This window comes from Rattus norvegicus, chromosome 16 (assembly GCF_036323735.1).
Source record: "Rattus norvegicus strain BN/NHsdMcwi chromosome 16, GRCr8, whole genome shotgun sequence".
Taxonomy (NCBI): domain Eukaryota; kingdom Metazoa; phylum Chordata; class Mammalia; order Rodentia; family Muridae; genus Rattus; species Rattus norvegicus.
Window position 1 is genome coordinate 50662321 of NC_086034.1, and position 15076 is coordinate 50677396.

At 44.7% G+C, this 15076-nt stretch overlaps 1 protein-coding gene across 22 annotated transcripts in view; it reads left to right on the top strand.

Moving 5' to 3' along the window:
- Tenm3 (teneurin transmembrane protein 3) overlaps window positions 1–15076 on the top strand; it is a 2726621-nt gene that overhangs the window by 2677589 nt on the left and 33956 nt on the right. For all 22 annotated transcript variants that reach the window (XM_063275416.1, XM_039094506.2, XM_039094513.2 and 19 more), the window contains one exon: window positions 13347–13522. In XM_063275416.1, coding sequence (XP_063131486.1) covers window positions 13347–13522 — 176 coding nt within the window. The remainder of the gene's footprint in view (window positions 1–13346; window positions 13523–15076) is intronic.

Consider the following 15076-nt stretch of genomic DNA (forward strand, 5'->3'; position numbering starts at 1 on the left):
TCCTGGCAGAGTTAACTTGACCCCAGCCACCAAGATCGAGCAGCAGTCTTTCCCTGTTGAGTGAGGCTGTGGGGTAGTCTGGGATGGTCTCTTCTTGTTAGCAGCTGTCCTTACTTACAATTTAGTCTGTCACAGTTAGCTGCATTGAGAACAAGGACATAGGAAAGAACAGTAGTGTCCTCCTGTGTGTTCCTCAGGGGACTCGGGGAGCCAGCCTGCCATCACTAGCCCAGAGCCCAGTTCCTCCTCTTTCTGGCTTGCTTATCACAGACCCAAGGCCAGGCCTTCTTCCTCACCTTCCTCAGAGCCTCAGTCCTGGCTGTGTTAACCCATCATCTTCCTCTTGACAGCAGGCAGTGCCCTAACAGTTGCGTGTGGACAACTTCAGCTTGAGGATTTCAGACCCTCTTCCTTATTACCTGTGGAGAGCTAGCTCCTCAGGACTTCCTCTGCCTTTGTAGTTACTAGCGAACTGATGCCTCGATGATTCTCCACTTCATGTTGGTACCCTGTGTCTACCTCAGATGTAGACACTTGTTCATAAAGAAGTTCATAAAGAAGGGGTTTGATGGGTTTGACAATGGTCAGAGTTTTACCAAAATTATGAGGCGATTGTAACAGGGGTTGGGGGGATCATTGCCAACCAAGAAACGTGTTTTCTGTGACTTTCACCACACCAGTCCCTTAAGCTGGTAGGTGGTCTGTAATCATCTCTTGGCATAAATACCTCTATACAAAGAAATGGCAGCTTTCGGTCCAAATCCCCATTTGTTTACAGCCAGATTATCAGCTAGCCTAGTATCTAAAAAAGGTTTGAAATTAAAGCTTTTATCGACTAGAAGCAGATGGAAGACCTGGAATCCATCAATCTGTAAAAATAGAGTTGACACAGCGCCTGCCAGCGAAATTCCAAAGGAGGGCAAGTTCAGACTCCGCACCATGCCTGTTTTCATCTTACTATGTTCTCGTTGGTGGTACAAACACGAGTACACCATTAGCATTTTTGCAGTCCTGGTGTGAGTACAAAGAAAATGGGGGAATTTTTTTTTCAGTGCAAGCTGTTATCTCTGCGGATCCCACAACTCATGGAATGTTGCATGCGCACACACAGCAACATGGGAGGCAAAAGCCAACGATGTAGTCGGGTGAATGTTCAGGATCCAGCAGTCTTAGGACGTTCTAGAACTGGCTCTCCCCAAAGCGCCTTTGAAAAACTACTGTATAAATGATCTCTGCTCTCTGGGATCGTGCAAACCCCTGCACCAATCTTTAATACAAAAACTATCGATATCTCACATTTTTCTTGTCCACCTTTTGATGTTTACCCAATAGCAGTTGTTTGCTCACTCCCTTTTTCTTTATAAAGTAAGAACATCCTCACCTGGTCTTCTTGCTCAAATAATTGAGTGAGAAAAAAAATAAAGACTTCATACCGGAAGCATTTTATTCTGAAATATTGCTTTTAAGGAGCGAGGGCCACAAGAACTGTGTGTATAGCCAGGTGTGGTGGCCCAGCATCGTGATCCCTGAAATCAGGAGGCAGGGGTAGGAGGATTGGGAGTTTGAGGCCAATCCGGGGTACACCAAAAGGTCAAGGGTAGTTTGAACTACATAGCAAGGCCCTGTCTCATAAAAGCAGGGGTTAGGGATAAACTCTAAATCTTTAGATATCTAAAGGGAAAAGGTGGCCCCAGCCCCAGTCATTGTGAAGAAATAGGAGGCCAAAAAATGGTGAATCCTATTTGAGAAAAGGCCTAAGGACTTCAACATTGGACAGGACATGGTGCCCAAAAGAGACATAAGGTACGAGGGCTTCCTCTGTAAGCGGCTCAAAGTGCTTTACCTCCTGCCATTAACCAGTTTAGCCCAAGCCCTGGACCAGCAAACTGCTCCCAGCTGTTTAAGCTTACCCACAAGTACAGGCCAGAGGTAAAGCAAGGGAAGAAGCAAAGGCTGCTGGCCCGAGCTGAGAAGAAAGCTGCTGACAAAAGGGACGTCCCAACTAAGAGACCGCCTGTCCTCCAAGCAGGGGTCAATACAGTCACCACCTTGGTGGAGAACAAGAAGGCTCAGCTGGTGGCGATGCCCATGACGTAGAGCCCATTGAGCTGGTGGTCTTCCTGCCTGTCCTGTGGTGAAAGATAGGGGAGGGGCCCTACTGCATCATCAAGGAAAAGGCCATGTTGGGCGCCTGGTCCACCGCAAGGCATGCACCACTGTTGCCTTCACATGGGATCACTCGGAAGACAAGGGTGCTTTGTCTAAGCTGGTGGGGGCTGGAGGACCAATGTGCTTGGTCCTAAATCTGTGTTTCGCATCACCAATGCTGAAAATGGCAAAGGCTGAAGAACTTGCCACTGAACTGGGTTAAATATACATGGCTAAGTTTTCTGTACATAAATAAAATTACAAAATTATCCTCAAAGACTGACTGACAGACAGACAGGCCTTAAAGGAAAGCAAACATCTCTTCATTTAAATATAAGTTCAATATGTTGTACCTGGTATGAGAAAGGGTTGAGGGGGAGGGGGTGATTCCAGCTTGCAGTTCCTTTGAGCCCCCAGTAAGTCAGGCAAGTCACTCTAATTTAGGGTAGATAGGTGGTTTCTTGAGCACAAGAGCTTTCATGTCAAAAAAAAAAAAAAATACTCTAGACCTGCCTGTGGCAGTTTCTCTCCAGGGCATCTGTGGTTGTTCCATTCTCATTAGGACTCCTTTAAAAAGTACCTGGTACTTTTAGACATGCTGCTAGAATCCAGTGTCTGGTGGCTTTCACTCAGCTTTGGTGTCTAGGAGCTATGTCTCAGGGGGTGAAGAATTATCTACAAGGTAGTTGCCTCTGACCTCGTCTTCTCCTGGCTCGATGGTCAGCAGAAAGAAGGCTGACTGTGTGAGTGTGCTATACACTGATAAGGATAAGCCTAGTATTCTCGAGCGCTCTCTCTCTCTCTCTCTCTCTCTCTCTCTCTCTCTCTCTCTCTCTCTCTCTCTCTCTCTCTCCCTCCTTCCCCACCCCACCCCCGCCCCAGTTTCTCTATGTAATCTCAGCTGACCAGGAACTTGCTCCCTAGACCACTCTGACCTCAGACTCAGAGATCTGCCTGCCTCTGCCTCTGGTGCTCTGAGATTAAAGGGACGCACCACCACACCTGGCAACGAGTCTTTAAAAACAATTGCCCTGAACTCTCATTTCTTAGTTAAAGCAATTCCAGAGAGACCACAAAGATCTTACCTGCTAAAAATGTATTATTTAAAAAGCTCATACCCAAAGTAAATCCATAGTTCTTACACTTGAATGCACACAGAAGCAAACCCAGGGTGTGGGATTGGCGACGGGATAAATTATTCACTAGTAAATGGCACTTTCCAGCTCTCTGCTTGCTTGCCCACATAAAACCCAAAGGGCTCGGGCATGTCTAGAGGCACTTCTTCAGGGGGGAGTAGACACCGTAGGGAAAAGCCATGAATTCTAGCTGATAGGCACATGCACACCAGTGGGTTAGTGACGACTCTCCTGTCGTGGGAGTTTGATTATTTGGAGCTGTGTATGTGTGGAGCTGAGTGTGATCTTTTGTGAGCTATATTCAGATTTACAGAGCAAATAAATGAGTTTCAGCTTTTCCCTGTTTATGTAGGTATATATGGGTCTCCAGCTCCTCATTTGGGTTCTTTATTGACCCTCATTCACGCTTTGCAATTTCAGAACGAGCTTCTGAACCATTTCTTTCTAATGAACCCAACTCTGTGCCCATGGCACAAACCCACAACTCGCCCTCCCCCACCTATTCTGATACCCTAGGAGAGTACGGGGGGGGGGGGACCTCAAAGAGGAGCTGGGTATAAATGCTAGCTGGCTATGGGACCCTTAGGGCACTTTCAAATCCAAAACAGTATTCGGAAGGCACAGATAGAGGAAGGAAACTCAAAGGTAATTATTCCGAGTTAGGAAAGATGCATCCTTTGCTTGTTGGTAACAAATCTCGCAGCAGCGGTGTGTTCTTGCACAGTGGTCCATCTGACCACAGCTGATGCACGAATTGATTAGACAGAGCTTCCACCTGACAGGACTGAGGAGGACCCCTCAAAAGCACCTGGCAAGCCACAAGTCGTTATTTATGACCAAAAACTACATTAAAAACTACATCCCCATTTTACAAATATGCGACTTACACTGGCCCTTGGGCTCCCTTCAATATTCCCCATGTTTTTCTTCCGTGTGGAAGACAGACAGCATTTAGGAACTCAGGACTGACTGAGGGGAGATTTCATCCACAGATAGATGAACATCCTGGGGCAATCCTCACACCACCTTCCATTGTTTCTGTTTTGTCTGGTTCTCTGATAGGTTTGCCTTACCTCTTTTTTATTATTTATTATTTTATTTATTTACATTCCAGCCACTGCTCCCGTCCCAGTGCTTCCCCCCACAGTTTGCTACCCTGTTCTCCCTCCTCCTTGCCTCTGAGAGGGTGCTCCCCACCCCAGCATCCCTTTCCCTGGGTCCTCAACTCTCCCGAGGATTGGGCACATCTCCCCCTGAGGCCACACCAGGCAGTCCTCCACTATGTAGTGCTGGGGGCCTCAGACCAGCCAATGTGTGCTGCCTGGTTGGTGGCTCAGTCTCTGGGAGCTCCCAGGGGTCCCAGTTTGTTGAGACTGCTGGTCTTCCTATAGGATCACCCTCCCCTTCAGCTCCTTCAATTCTTCCCCTAATTCCTCCATAGGGGTCCCCAACTTCAATCCAGTGGTTGGACTGAATCTCAATCTCTCTCTCTCTCTCTCTCTCTCTCTCTCTCTCTCTCTCTCTCTCTCTCTTTAACCAAAATGCGTGTCCCAGGAAACATTGAGAACTATGTGGGCAGTTGAATAAAGTGGCCAGCTATAGTACACTTCAAACATTCGCCTAAACACGATAAAGGCAATATTTGATTTATTCCAAGTCCTTTCAGTAGTCTAGGTTTAAAAACAATAAAAAAAAAAGCAAAAATAGAAAGCAGTTTTTACAGGCTCTGGTGCATCAGCTCCAACATGTCCATGGCAGGAGCATTACATCATCCCTTCCAGTATAATCGCTCAGCCAACTAATGTTCTCAAGGCGCTAAATTGCTCCATAACAGCTCAAAATGAACCATCCAACCTCCTCTTTGGACTCCCCTCTCTCTACGTTCGATAGGTGCTCTGATAGGTTTGCCTTACAGCACATCATCAGCCTCCCTTGCAAATTAGCTGTCAGATAATTTACCCAAAGGCCAAGACACACACTGGACACTCTAAATGATCATCTGGGAAGAAGAGCTTCCCATGCAGACAGACTAGGATAGCTTTCCCCTTCCTATTGTTGCAGAGCTAAAGGTTGACAACTGAGAACTTTCTAGAATGGTGCATCTTTCTCCAATTCAATCCTGGGATGGTCTAGTGAACACCTATACAGGAGCCTCAATCCTTCCCACTCAGCCAAAGGACTGAATCCAGACTAGACACTAATCACTAATCAAAACGAATTGATCATGAGGAGATGACGAGACAGGACACTCTCAGAGAGGCTCTGTTTTCCCGGCATAGATAGCAAAGGCAGGAAAGCACTAGGATACACAGGTAGTTCCCATTTGGAAGTTAGGAATGTAAGTCCCCACAGCACACTGTTACACAGGATCAAAGGGTCGGTCTGGGGACTTGTCTGTTACTGAGCACCATTATCCCCCAGAAGTCTGACACAGGAAGGCCATGATTTCAAGAACTTGGCTAGACTTAAAATAACAATAGAAGAAAGAGAGAGAAATATACTGGCCAGATCTTAGGAGAAAACCACTCCCTGAGAAGTGGGTGTGATGAGGGAGCTACGGAGAAAACTAAATTAAGAGTGAGTGAGAGCACAGTGAAGAGTTCTGTAGAAGATCCGGTAGCAGGGGAGGCTGTGAAAAACATCCCCACAGTCTGAGCTTCCTGTGGAAGTAAAGGGGGTACCGTGTATTCAAGGATCCACCTTCTTAAACCCTAACTCTTTGGAATGTTCAGATCACCTCTCCTCGTACGGACTATCACTTTCTATCTTTGTCTTTTGTGTGTGTGCACGCACATATTCATGTGTATGTATATATGGGGCCTCTCATTGGCCTAGAGGTCACCCAAGTTGACTAGGCTGGCCACCAAGTCCCAGGATTCTGCCTGTCTCCACGTCTCCAATACTGGGATTAAACAGCACATGGGGTTGCAAGCATGCCACCATCTAGTGGCATTGTTGTACTGGGGTTGGACCTCAAGTCCTCATGCTTGCCTGGCGAGCACTCTACAAACTGAATTGTCACCCCAGCCCCAGCCCCAGCCCCCTTTACTTTTCTATTGCTCCCTTGGCTTCCATCCCTCTTCCCTCCTGAAACTGAACAGTATCCATTTTCTGTCTCAGAGCTCATGGACAGACAGCATATTAGTCTCAGTCTTCCCTTATTTTTACATTCCAAGTCTACCCACTTACTAAGCAATAGTCTAAGTAGATAGACTGAACAATGGTTTGCTGCCACTGTTTTATCTTTGCATTCACTCGTACCCCCAAGTCATGAATGTCATTGGCTCCCTGTACCTTTTTGTAACTCTACTTGATGCCACATTCCTCCTCCTCTTCTTTTTCTTCTTCTTCCTCCTTCTCTTATCCTCTTCCTTGCCCTCTTCCTTCTTCTGCTTCTCCTGGTCTTCTCCCTCCTCTTCTTCCTCTTCCTCTTCCCTCTCCTCTTCCTCCTCCCGCTCTTCCTGCTCCTCCTCCCCTTCCTCTTTCTCTTCTTCCAATCTTCCTTCTTCTCTTCCTTTTCCTCCTCCTCTTCCTCCTCTTTCTCTGCATCCTTTTCCTTTTCTGTGAAACAGCTTTGGTCAAATGAGAAAGGCTCTGGACTAGACTCCACAACCAATGTGTCTCTCCCAACTGCGATGTTTGGCAAGCCGCAGAACTGCTCTTATGAAATGAAAGGTTTCTTAGTAAGGAAATTTTTCCTATTGCTGTAACACATCTGTGACGTTGTCGTTCTTCCAGTTTTTCTTGGCCTCTGTCAACACTAATCCCATAAAAAACATTTACTAAAAGTTACCAAATTTCCTTTGCTGAAACAATGATACATATGACATCTCTGTTGAACCTAGAATCCTGTGTAGTAGGATGCTGGTGGTAACAATAACCACTTACAGTAATACATGAAATTTCCTTGTAAGTAAAATACCTACCTTGAAAAGAAGTTCTCCCAATCCTAATCTTTTCCTTTACTGCACATCCATTCTCTCTCTCTCTCTCTCTCTCTCTCTCTCTCTCTCTCTCTCTCTCTCTCTGTGTGTGTGTGTGTGTGTGTGTGTGTGTGTGTGTGTGTGTAGAGAGAGAGAGCAAGAATACAAAGCAAAGAACAAAAGAAAATGAGCTTGCACTCTGTCTATTTCTAGAACATACAGGATAATGAAGGGATGTATAGTTCTATAGAGGGGGTCTACATTTCAAGACCTACACGAATGTCCATGTTCCTCAGTCAGTGCACAATTTTAAAAGATGCAAGGGAAATGCACAGAATCCTTTGAACCCTAAGGGAGCCATTTCTGGACCTCCCAGTTAGATTCCTGTATCTGAAGGCCTGTGTATTTTCTATCCTTTGGTCAGTTCTCCTGTGCAGATTATGACTATGCAAAGACTTTGCTTGGGTCACCTTTCTTGAATGTGATCCTTGGGAAATAAATGTCTGAGGCCATCTCTCACTGCGCTCCACGTTCAAAGGCCTACATCCACCCTTGTCCACATCCTCTGAACTTATGCTATCTGGAGAGTTCAGGGGAAAGAGAGAATGGCAAAGTGCCAGCAGACTGCTACCCTCTCTGCTTTCCTGAAACAAACACTGGTCAGACTCTGTCCCTTAAGAGAGACCTCCTAAGGAAACTCAACCAAGCAAAGAAATTTAAGTTGGTATAGCCCACCCTCTCCTGTCTGCTCACATTCCTTTCTCAAGATCCTCTCAGCACTTGAAAGGAAATGCAAATTAAAAAACAAAATGGCATTCTCTTTTGTCTTTCTTGTTCCTTCTTTGCTCTTTCCCTGTCACTTTGGTAACTGACTGCCCTGTCATCTGAAGTCACTTGATCCCTCTGCTTATCATGATATTAGATTCTTTTTTTTTAAGTGTCCTCCCAATTTTTTGAGGATTTCCTATTGACACCATTGCTATTGAATTCAAGAAATAATAGTTTGTCTCAGAGATCATTGTTAAGAAATACCTACATATAAATTCTTGGGCTTAGTGTCACAGATCACATTATTAGTAGCATCCAAATGCCAAATCAGCCCACTATCTGAGTATAAATGATTTTGCTATCGGTATATTTGTTCTTCGTCGGGAATGAGAATCAAGGACTGACTTCTGCATTCGTGTTTAGTACTGAGGGTGGGGATTTGTCACTTGACATAGTTGTGGATAGGTTGTTTTAAATTAGCACTCTAGAGGAAACACTGTCACAGCAGGTGGCAACAATGAGTAGACTTTCTTGGTTTTGTTTTTATTGGCTCATGTAAAAGGAAATGTAAGCTATTAAATGTATAAGGCGGTCAGTGAAACACAAGGCCCATGAGTCTTGTTGGACAGTGAAACAGAGCACAGGAGTCTTTCATGGAAAAGCTTACTGTGATTCAAGTCTAAGAGCAAATCCACATACCTACTGAGAAACAGAATTGGATAATAGAACTGAAGACCCAGGGAAGATGAGAAGGACTATACTTGAACATTCAACGAAACAACCCATCTTAAAAAGAAGTCACATTCTAAAGTTTTGGAGAATTGCAAATCGTTTCCACTTGAATAAATCTACAGTATCAGTAGTCTATTAACACAGAGCTGTGAAAAGTGTAGGTTAGACAGAGCTTCTTTTGAGTGACAATCAACTAAAGATGCTTAAGCACAGAAGTATTATAATCATAATGTTTCAGAGATTTACCAGAAAGTGTGGCACTAGGCAGGTAGACCAGTTGTCTCTGGCAGCTGTGAGAACAAAAAAATAAATATGTGAAAGATATTATGGAGGGAAAATGGAGATCTGAGCAGTTCATGTCTGTGAGTGAGAAGGAGAGAGATTTCATCTCAGCCTCACTGAGGCTATGACTCTGAGGCATTTACTAATCATCTCGATGCCTAGGAAACATAAAAAGCATTTTGAAAATACTCTACAAAAGCTAAAGTAGCAAGTCTAGGCAAAAAAGAATGCAACCAAAATTAAAGTCAAACAAATATAGAACCATAAAAAGGGTACCCCATCAGTGCAAGAGCATAAGGTCAGCCAGAGCCTGAGGGAGGGTGTCTTTCTCCAAACAGAGTCCTTTGTGAAGAGAGGTCAGCCGGGAGCGGGAAAGAATGTGCTGTGCGATGAGTCTGGAGCTATGAGGCTACGACCAGATGAGTGGAATAGTGAACATGAAGTTGATGTTCTGTTCAAATCCCCTAAAGCCTATTGCATTGCAAATTCAAAAGGCTAATAAAAGAAAATCTCCATCTCTAATATACGAGTTGGGGAGGTCTAGTGCACTGAGGCCAAGCCACAAACATTATGCTGAACCACAAAGCTGCACATAAGCAAAGGCAACGTCCAACCATATATGGATCGATTGTGTGGAAAGGTCTCTGATCACGCAGGGTGGGGGGGGTCCAGTTGGTCATTGCTGTTACGTTGTTCTTTTTAAAAAAATCTTTTAACTATCATTTCTAGAAATACCTGAGAATTGTTTTTTGAGAACTGATTTGTTTGTTGTTTGTTTGTTTGTTTGTTTGTTTCAACTCCTTATCCAGAATCCTCTGGTCATTTTTAAAGTCTCCCACCTACTCATCGAGTTTTTGCTATTGGCGTGCATGTTCTTCATCAGGAATGAGAATCAAGGACTGACTTCTGCATTCGTGTTTAGTACTGAGGGTGGGGATTTGTCACTTGCCATAGTGAGGGATAGGAGGTCTTAAATTAGCACGCTAGAGAACACTGTCACAGCAGGCGGCAACGAGTAGACTTTCTTGGTTTTGATCTTATTGGCTCATGTAAAAGGAAATGTAAGCTATGAAATGTACGAGGTGGACACTGAAACACAGGGCGCATGTGCCTTTCAGTGTCGATCAATGAAGTCTTTCCCACAGATTAGTACCTTTGTCCACAGAAATGACAAAACCTTTATTTTTTCATTTACAAAATAGGGGAGGGCTAACAAAGTACAGAATTCAAAGAGCATTCAGAATGATGTCTTAAATCCCTTGCTTTCTGAAACTGAATGGGTAACGGAGGATAGCTCCCTGTGTTTTGCATATTCAGTAGGTCTAGAGAACTCTCTCTGCCTGGCCTTGTCCCCTGCTTGGTAAACCCCCTCGGTGCTGAGTCAGCGTTATTAGAATTTTGCTGTCCCAAAACCCTTCCTCAGCGCTCCATCCAATCATAAAGCCTGGGCAAGCCCTGACTCACTCTCCTATTGAGTTCTGCTGCAAGCACTCCCAGCCCCCAAAGGCTCAACAACTAACTTGCCTTTCTTCCCACTCCCAACACCTTCATTGCTGTATATCCAAGACCCCTCATCACCCCTCAACTCCTTCACCCCTTCCCCGACCCAGTCTTGATCTATCCAGTCCTGATAGCAGAGCTCACCCCAGGGAGGTCCCTACTGGCTCCTCCGGCTAGAGACATCTCTGCCTACTTCTGGGCCCTCCTAGGATCCGTAGTAGCAGACGCTCTTTCATTGTGAGGAAGCAAACTTTCACATGTGTGTCTAGTTTGTATTCTCTCTGGATTCTCAGTGCTTGCTCCTCAGCTTTTACTTTAGAGAGTCTTGAGAAACTGATGAGTAACCAGATAGCAAGACACCAGAGAGTTCTTCCTCATTCCTGGCCTTCCCACACTTTGGTCCTGTTGATGCCTTAACTTCATTTAGTCACTTGTTTAGCCAGTTGTTGAGAACTTCCAGAGCCAAACTGTTAGGCTGAGCCATTGAGGAACCAGCTTTATCCTTATGTCCTTCTGACCGTGGATTCTCGAAAGGTTACTTGTATTTTTATTTCCCAAAGAACCAGAGGCTAACAGGTTGCCCCTCTGAATGCTCAGAAACCTGGGCTGGATCCCTGTGTGCCTGGCCTCCTGTGATAGAAAATGCCTGCCCAGCAGGAAACGGAATGAGTGGTAAGCCAGTGAAAGCATCAAGTCAAAAGGTTGGCAAAATGCTTTCTACAGGAGAAAGGTGAAGTTTCTGCTTGAGATTGAATGGGGCTGGAAAATATAAACCAGAGAAAGGGCAGGTCAGCATCTGCAGCAGGAATGAATCAGCATGCTGGTGGCGAGCGGGATCGTGTGTGTTTAAAGCACAGATCTCGACTTTGAATCAGGCCCTGTGATTTACAGAAAGGATAATTAATAGGCCTGAGGTCAGGTACCTAGCAGTCCCAGTGATAGCTCAGCCAGGAGAGCCCGAACAAGCCATTTAACCACCTCATCTTCAGTTTTCCCTTTATAAGATGTGGGGAGAGCTAGCACAGTACAGATGATCTGTAGGTAAGAGGAGATGTTAATTTCTAAAGGACTTGGGAACTGTGGGTAGCACAGTGTGCTCTAGGAATTACACCGAGTGTAAGCCTCAACTTGAGCTGATTTTGTTCATAACTCTGTATCTCTGAGAACGAACCTATGCAGGCTTGTTTCAAGACCAATAACGTCGTCAGAAAGGCAGTGACAGCCGTAAACTATTTTGGATTTCTTTCATTTATGCCTTAATCTGCTCGGAGCCTTGGGCTTGCTAGGGAGGGAAGATGTCTACTTTATTTCTTTAGCGCGCCTCCGTGGAGTCCAACCGTGCGTCGGTTTCTCTCGTCTCCCTCTCTCCCCACTTCCTCATGAGCGCCCATTCCCTGCACTGGCTGAGCAGCGTGGCCGGCTGTCAGACCACGTCAGTCAAACCCCTGATCTCACTGACACTGACCAGTCTGAGTTAATGGGTCAGCACAGCAGCAGGCGCCGAGCAGGCCTGGCCTTCACCGCCTCTGTTGGCTGGAATCTTCAAACTGCAAACAACTTTCGCGTGCTTCTCCTGCCTGCATTCCCATTGCTCTGTATCCACTGTTATGGCTGTTTGCCTGCCCATCCTCCAAAAACATACATCCCCCACGCCCCCCACTGCTTCTGGGCTTGTGAACAAGGAAGCTTCTGGAATTCTCATTGAGAATTTGGAGTTTGCTCTCCTCTACTCAGATAATGGGATCGTCTTTTTAAATTTTTCTCTGGTGACGTCACAAATGGGAAACTCAGGAAAATTCAGTTCTTAGTCAAATGCTGTTCCTATAGTACATTTTTTTATTATGGTGGCATGATATTTAAAATGGACCCTAATATTTAAATAAGTTTCCTGTGTTTATATGCTAAAAAAAATCTAAGCATGTAATAAGATAGCAGAAAACTGTTAAATGTCAGGAAATACTTTATCTCATTACACTAAATATAGCAAGTCATTTGAGAGAGCTCACACTCTTAAAATAATCGTACAGACAGGAGAGGTTGTGGGCTGGAGAGGTGGCTCAGTGGTTAGGAACACTTTCTCTCCAGGAGGAGCCTACACCGTCTTCCATATCCTATGGACACGCTCATGCATGTTAGAATACCCCCAACATGTACACATAATTAAAAATAAACCTTTAAAAAAAAAGCATGTATTTTTAAGGAAGGTTATAACCATTGCTACCACTGAATTTGCCATAAACTATGTCAATCACTGAGAAATCTTAAAAGTCCTTAGGGATAAGGGATGCATTTGCCTAGCTTTCACGTGATTCTGATGCCAGCCCCCAACAATGTCCAAAAAGAGTCTTTAAAAGGTTCTTCCCCGCCTAGTTAATTTGTCGAAAATGTCTCAAGATGCTAAAATAATACTTGAAACGTGTTTGAAGGGTGCACACGTGTGTGCATGTGGCACAGTCATGGAGGGGCTCAGCTGACAGATAAAAGCAGAGGGCACTGAACTGCATCTACTTAGCGGAAAGTATGGAAGAATACTACAGAATTTAATATCAGCAAACATGTTCCCTTTGAAACGGCAAATTAGATGTGCAGGTGGGTTTTGGTCACACTTCAAAGAGTAAAATGCTGAGATGGAGAACTGTTCTGTTTACTCTTGCTCTCACCGGCAAGGTTTTTTTTCTATGTTAAACAGGCTTTTGATTACTTCAAAGCCTGTTTGAAGTCCTCACTCTGCATAGCTCATGCACAAAGACAAATACTGCTCCAAAGTAGTGTGGCTAATCCCAGTGCGCCTTAACTGTACAGGTAAAAAGTGCCCACCATTTCCTTGTTAACACCACGTGACACCTCTCTCATTCAGCTACGACAGTGAAGGTCGCCTAACCAATGTTACCTTCCCAACTGGGGTGGTTACAAACCTGCACGGGGACATGGACAAGGCCATCACGGTAGACATTGAGTCATCCAGCCGAGAGGAAGACGTCAGCATCACTTCTAATTTGTCCTCCATCGATTCGTTCTACACCATGGTCCAAGGTAAAGGCAAAGCTTTCTTTGAAATGAATAGAGAGTATTAGTAGCGCTCAAGTAGACTGTGGACCCTGTGTCCTAAGATAACACAGATGAGGGGAGGGAGGGGATAGCAGGAGTGCTCAGGGGAATTGGTGAAATAACCAAGACTCTGCAGGCAGTATTATACACACTCACATACTCATACACACACTCACACATGCACACCCATGAACACAGGCATGAACACATGCATTCACACACTCACATACTCACATGTGTACACAAACACGTGCACACACACTCACACATACACACACATACACACATACTCACTCACATACATACACATACATACTCATACTCACATGCACACATACTCACACATACACACACATACACACATACTCACACTCACATGCACACACACTCACATGCACATGTGAGTGCACACAGGCAAATAGTGCTAACCTTGAAAATGTCCTTTTCAATTCTAATTTAATACAACAACTTAATTTCAGCCCTTGATGTGTGTCATCCCACTAGATGGTGTCATCCAACAGTTTCTGAGAGCACACCCTCCCCTTTGCCACCTCACTTTAGTGACTTGAGGCTTGAAGCCACATATAATGACGATTTTACCCCCATATCCCAAGAAGCTATTTATATAATATCTGAACTCTTTCACAACTTGGAATAACCGCTAAACCTCCATTAAGCCTCTCTTATTTTGCTTGGGTTTGGTTTGGACTAACTTGTGTTTGATTGTTGTTTGTTTTTTTCTTTTTAAAAACTCACCCATCAAGCAACCTCTGTAAGCATATTAAAATAATATTTCTTGATTGTATTTCTCCTACAAATGATCCTATATCATTCCAAAGCCCTACACTGAGACAGAGGCACTCGTCTAAGATAAGAAAGGTTTTTACAAAACATTGGGTGGATCGATCTCTTAAGTTAGTTTGGGGGAGACCATCACTTGTATTTGGTGTATGCAAGCTATGGATACTGGCCTTCCAAAGTTTCTTTGACAAAAGACAACGGAGGGGAGGGTACACCTCTGAGATCCTGAATGTGGGCAGGACCCAGTACTGAAAGGTGGCTTGGTCCACTGCACATTCCAAGGAGATAAGAGGGTCAAGGGGGAGAGGGGAATTACAGAAAAGGAAGGATGGAGAAAAGAAAGGTATGTAGGTTGGTACCAGGTACCTGCCCTCAGGTATGTACTTCCTTTAGTCAGGGACTCCAGAACCTCACAAACAAAGGCCAAGCTCCTAAATCATTTTTAGGGATCACCTGCCATCTAGACCATACATCATTTAGTACCCTCTTTTGTTTGCCCTTGGGGTCCTTTTCTTCCTACTGGGCCACCTCATCCAGCCTTGATACAAGGGTTTGTGCCTAGTCTTACTGTAATTTACAATGCCATGCTCAGCTGATATCCTTAGAAGACCTGCTTTTTTTTAAAGGGAAACTGAGGAAGAACAGCTCTAGGGGGAGAAGGAGGTGGGAGACTAGGAGGAGTAGAGGTAGGGGGAGCTGTGATCAGAACGTATGTAAAGAATAAAAATTGAAATTAAA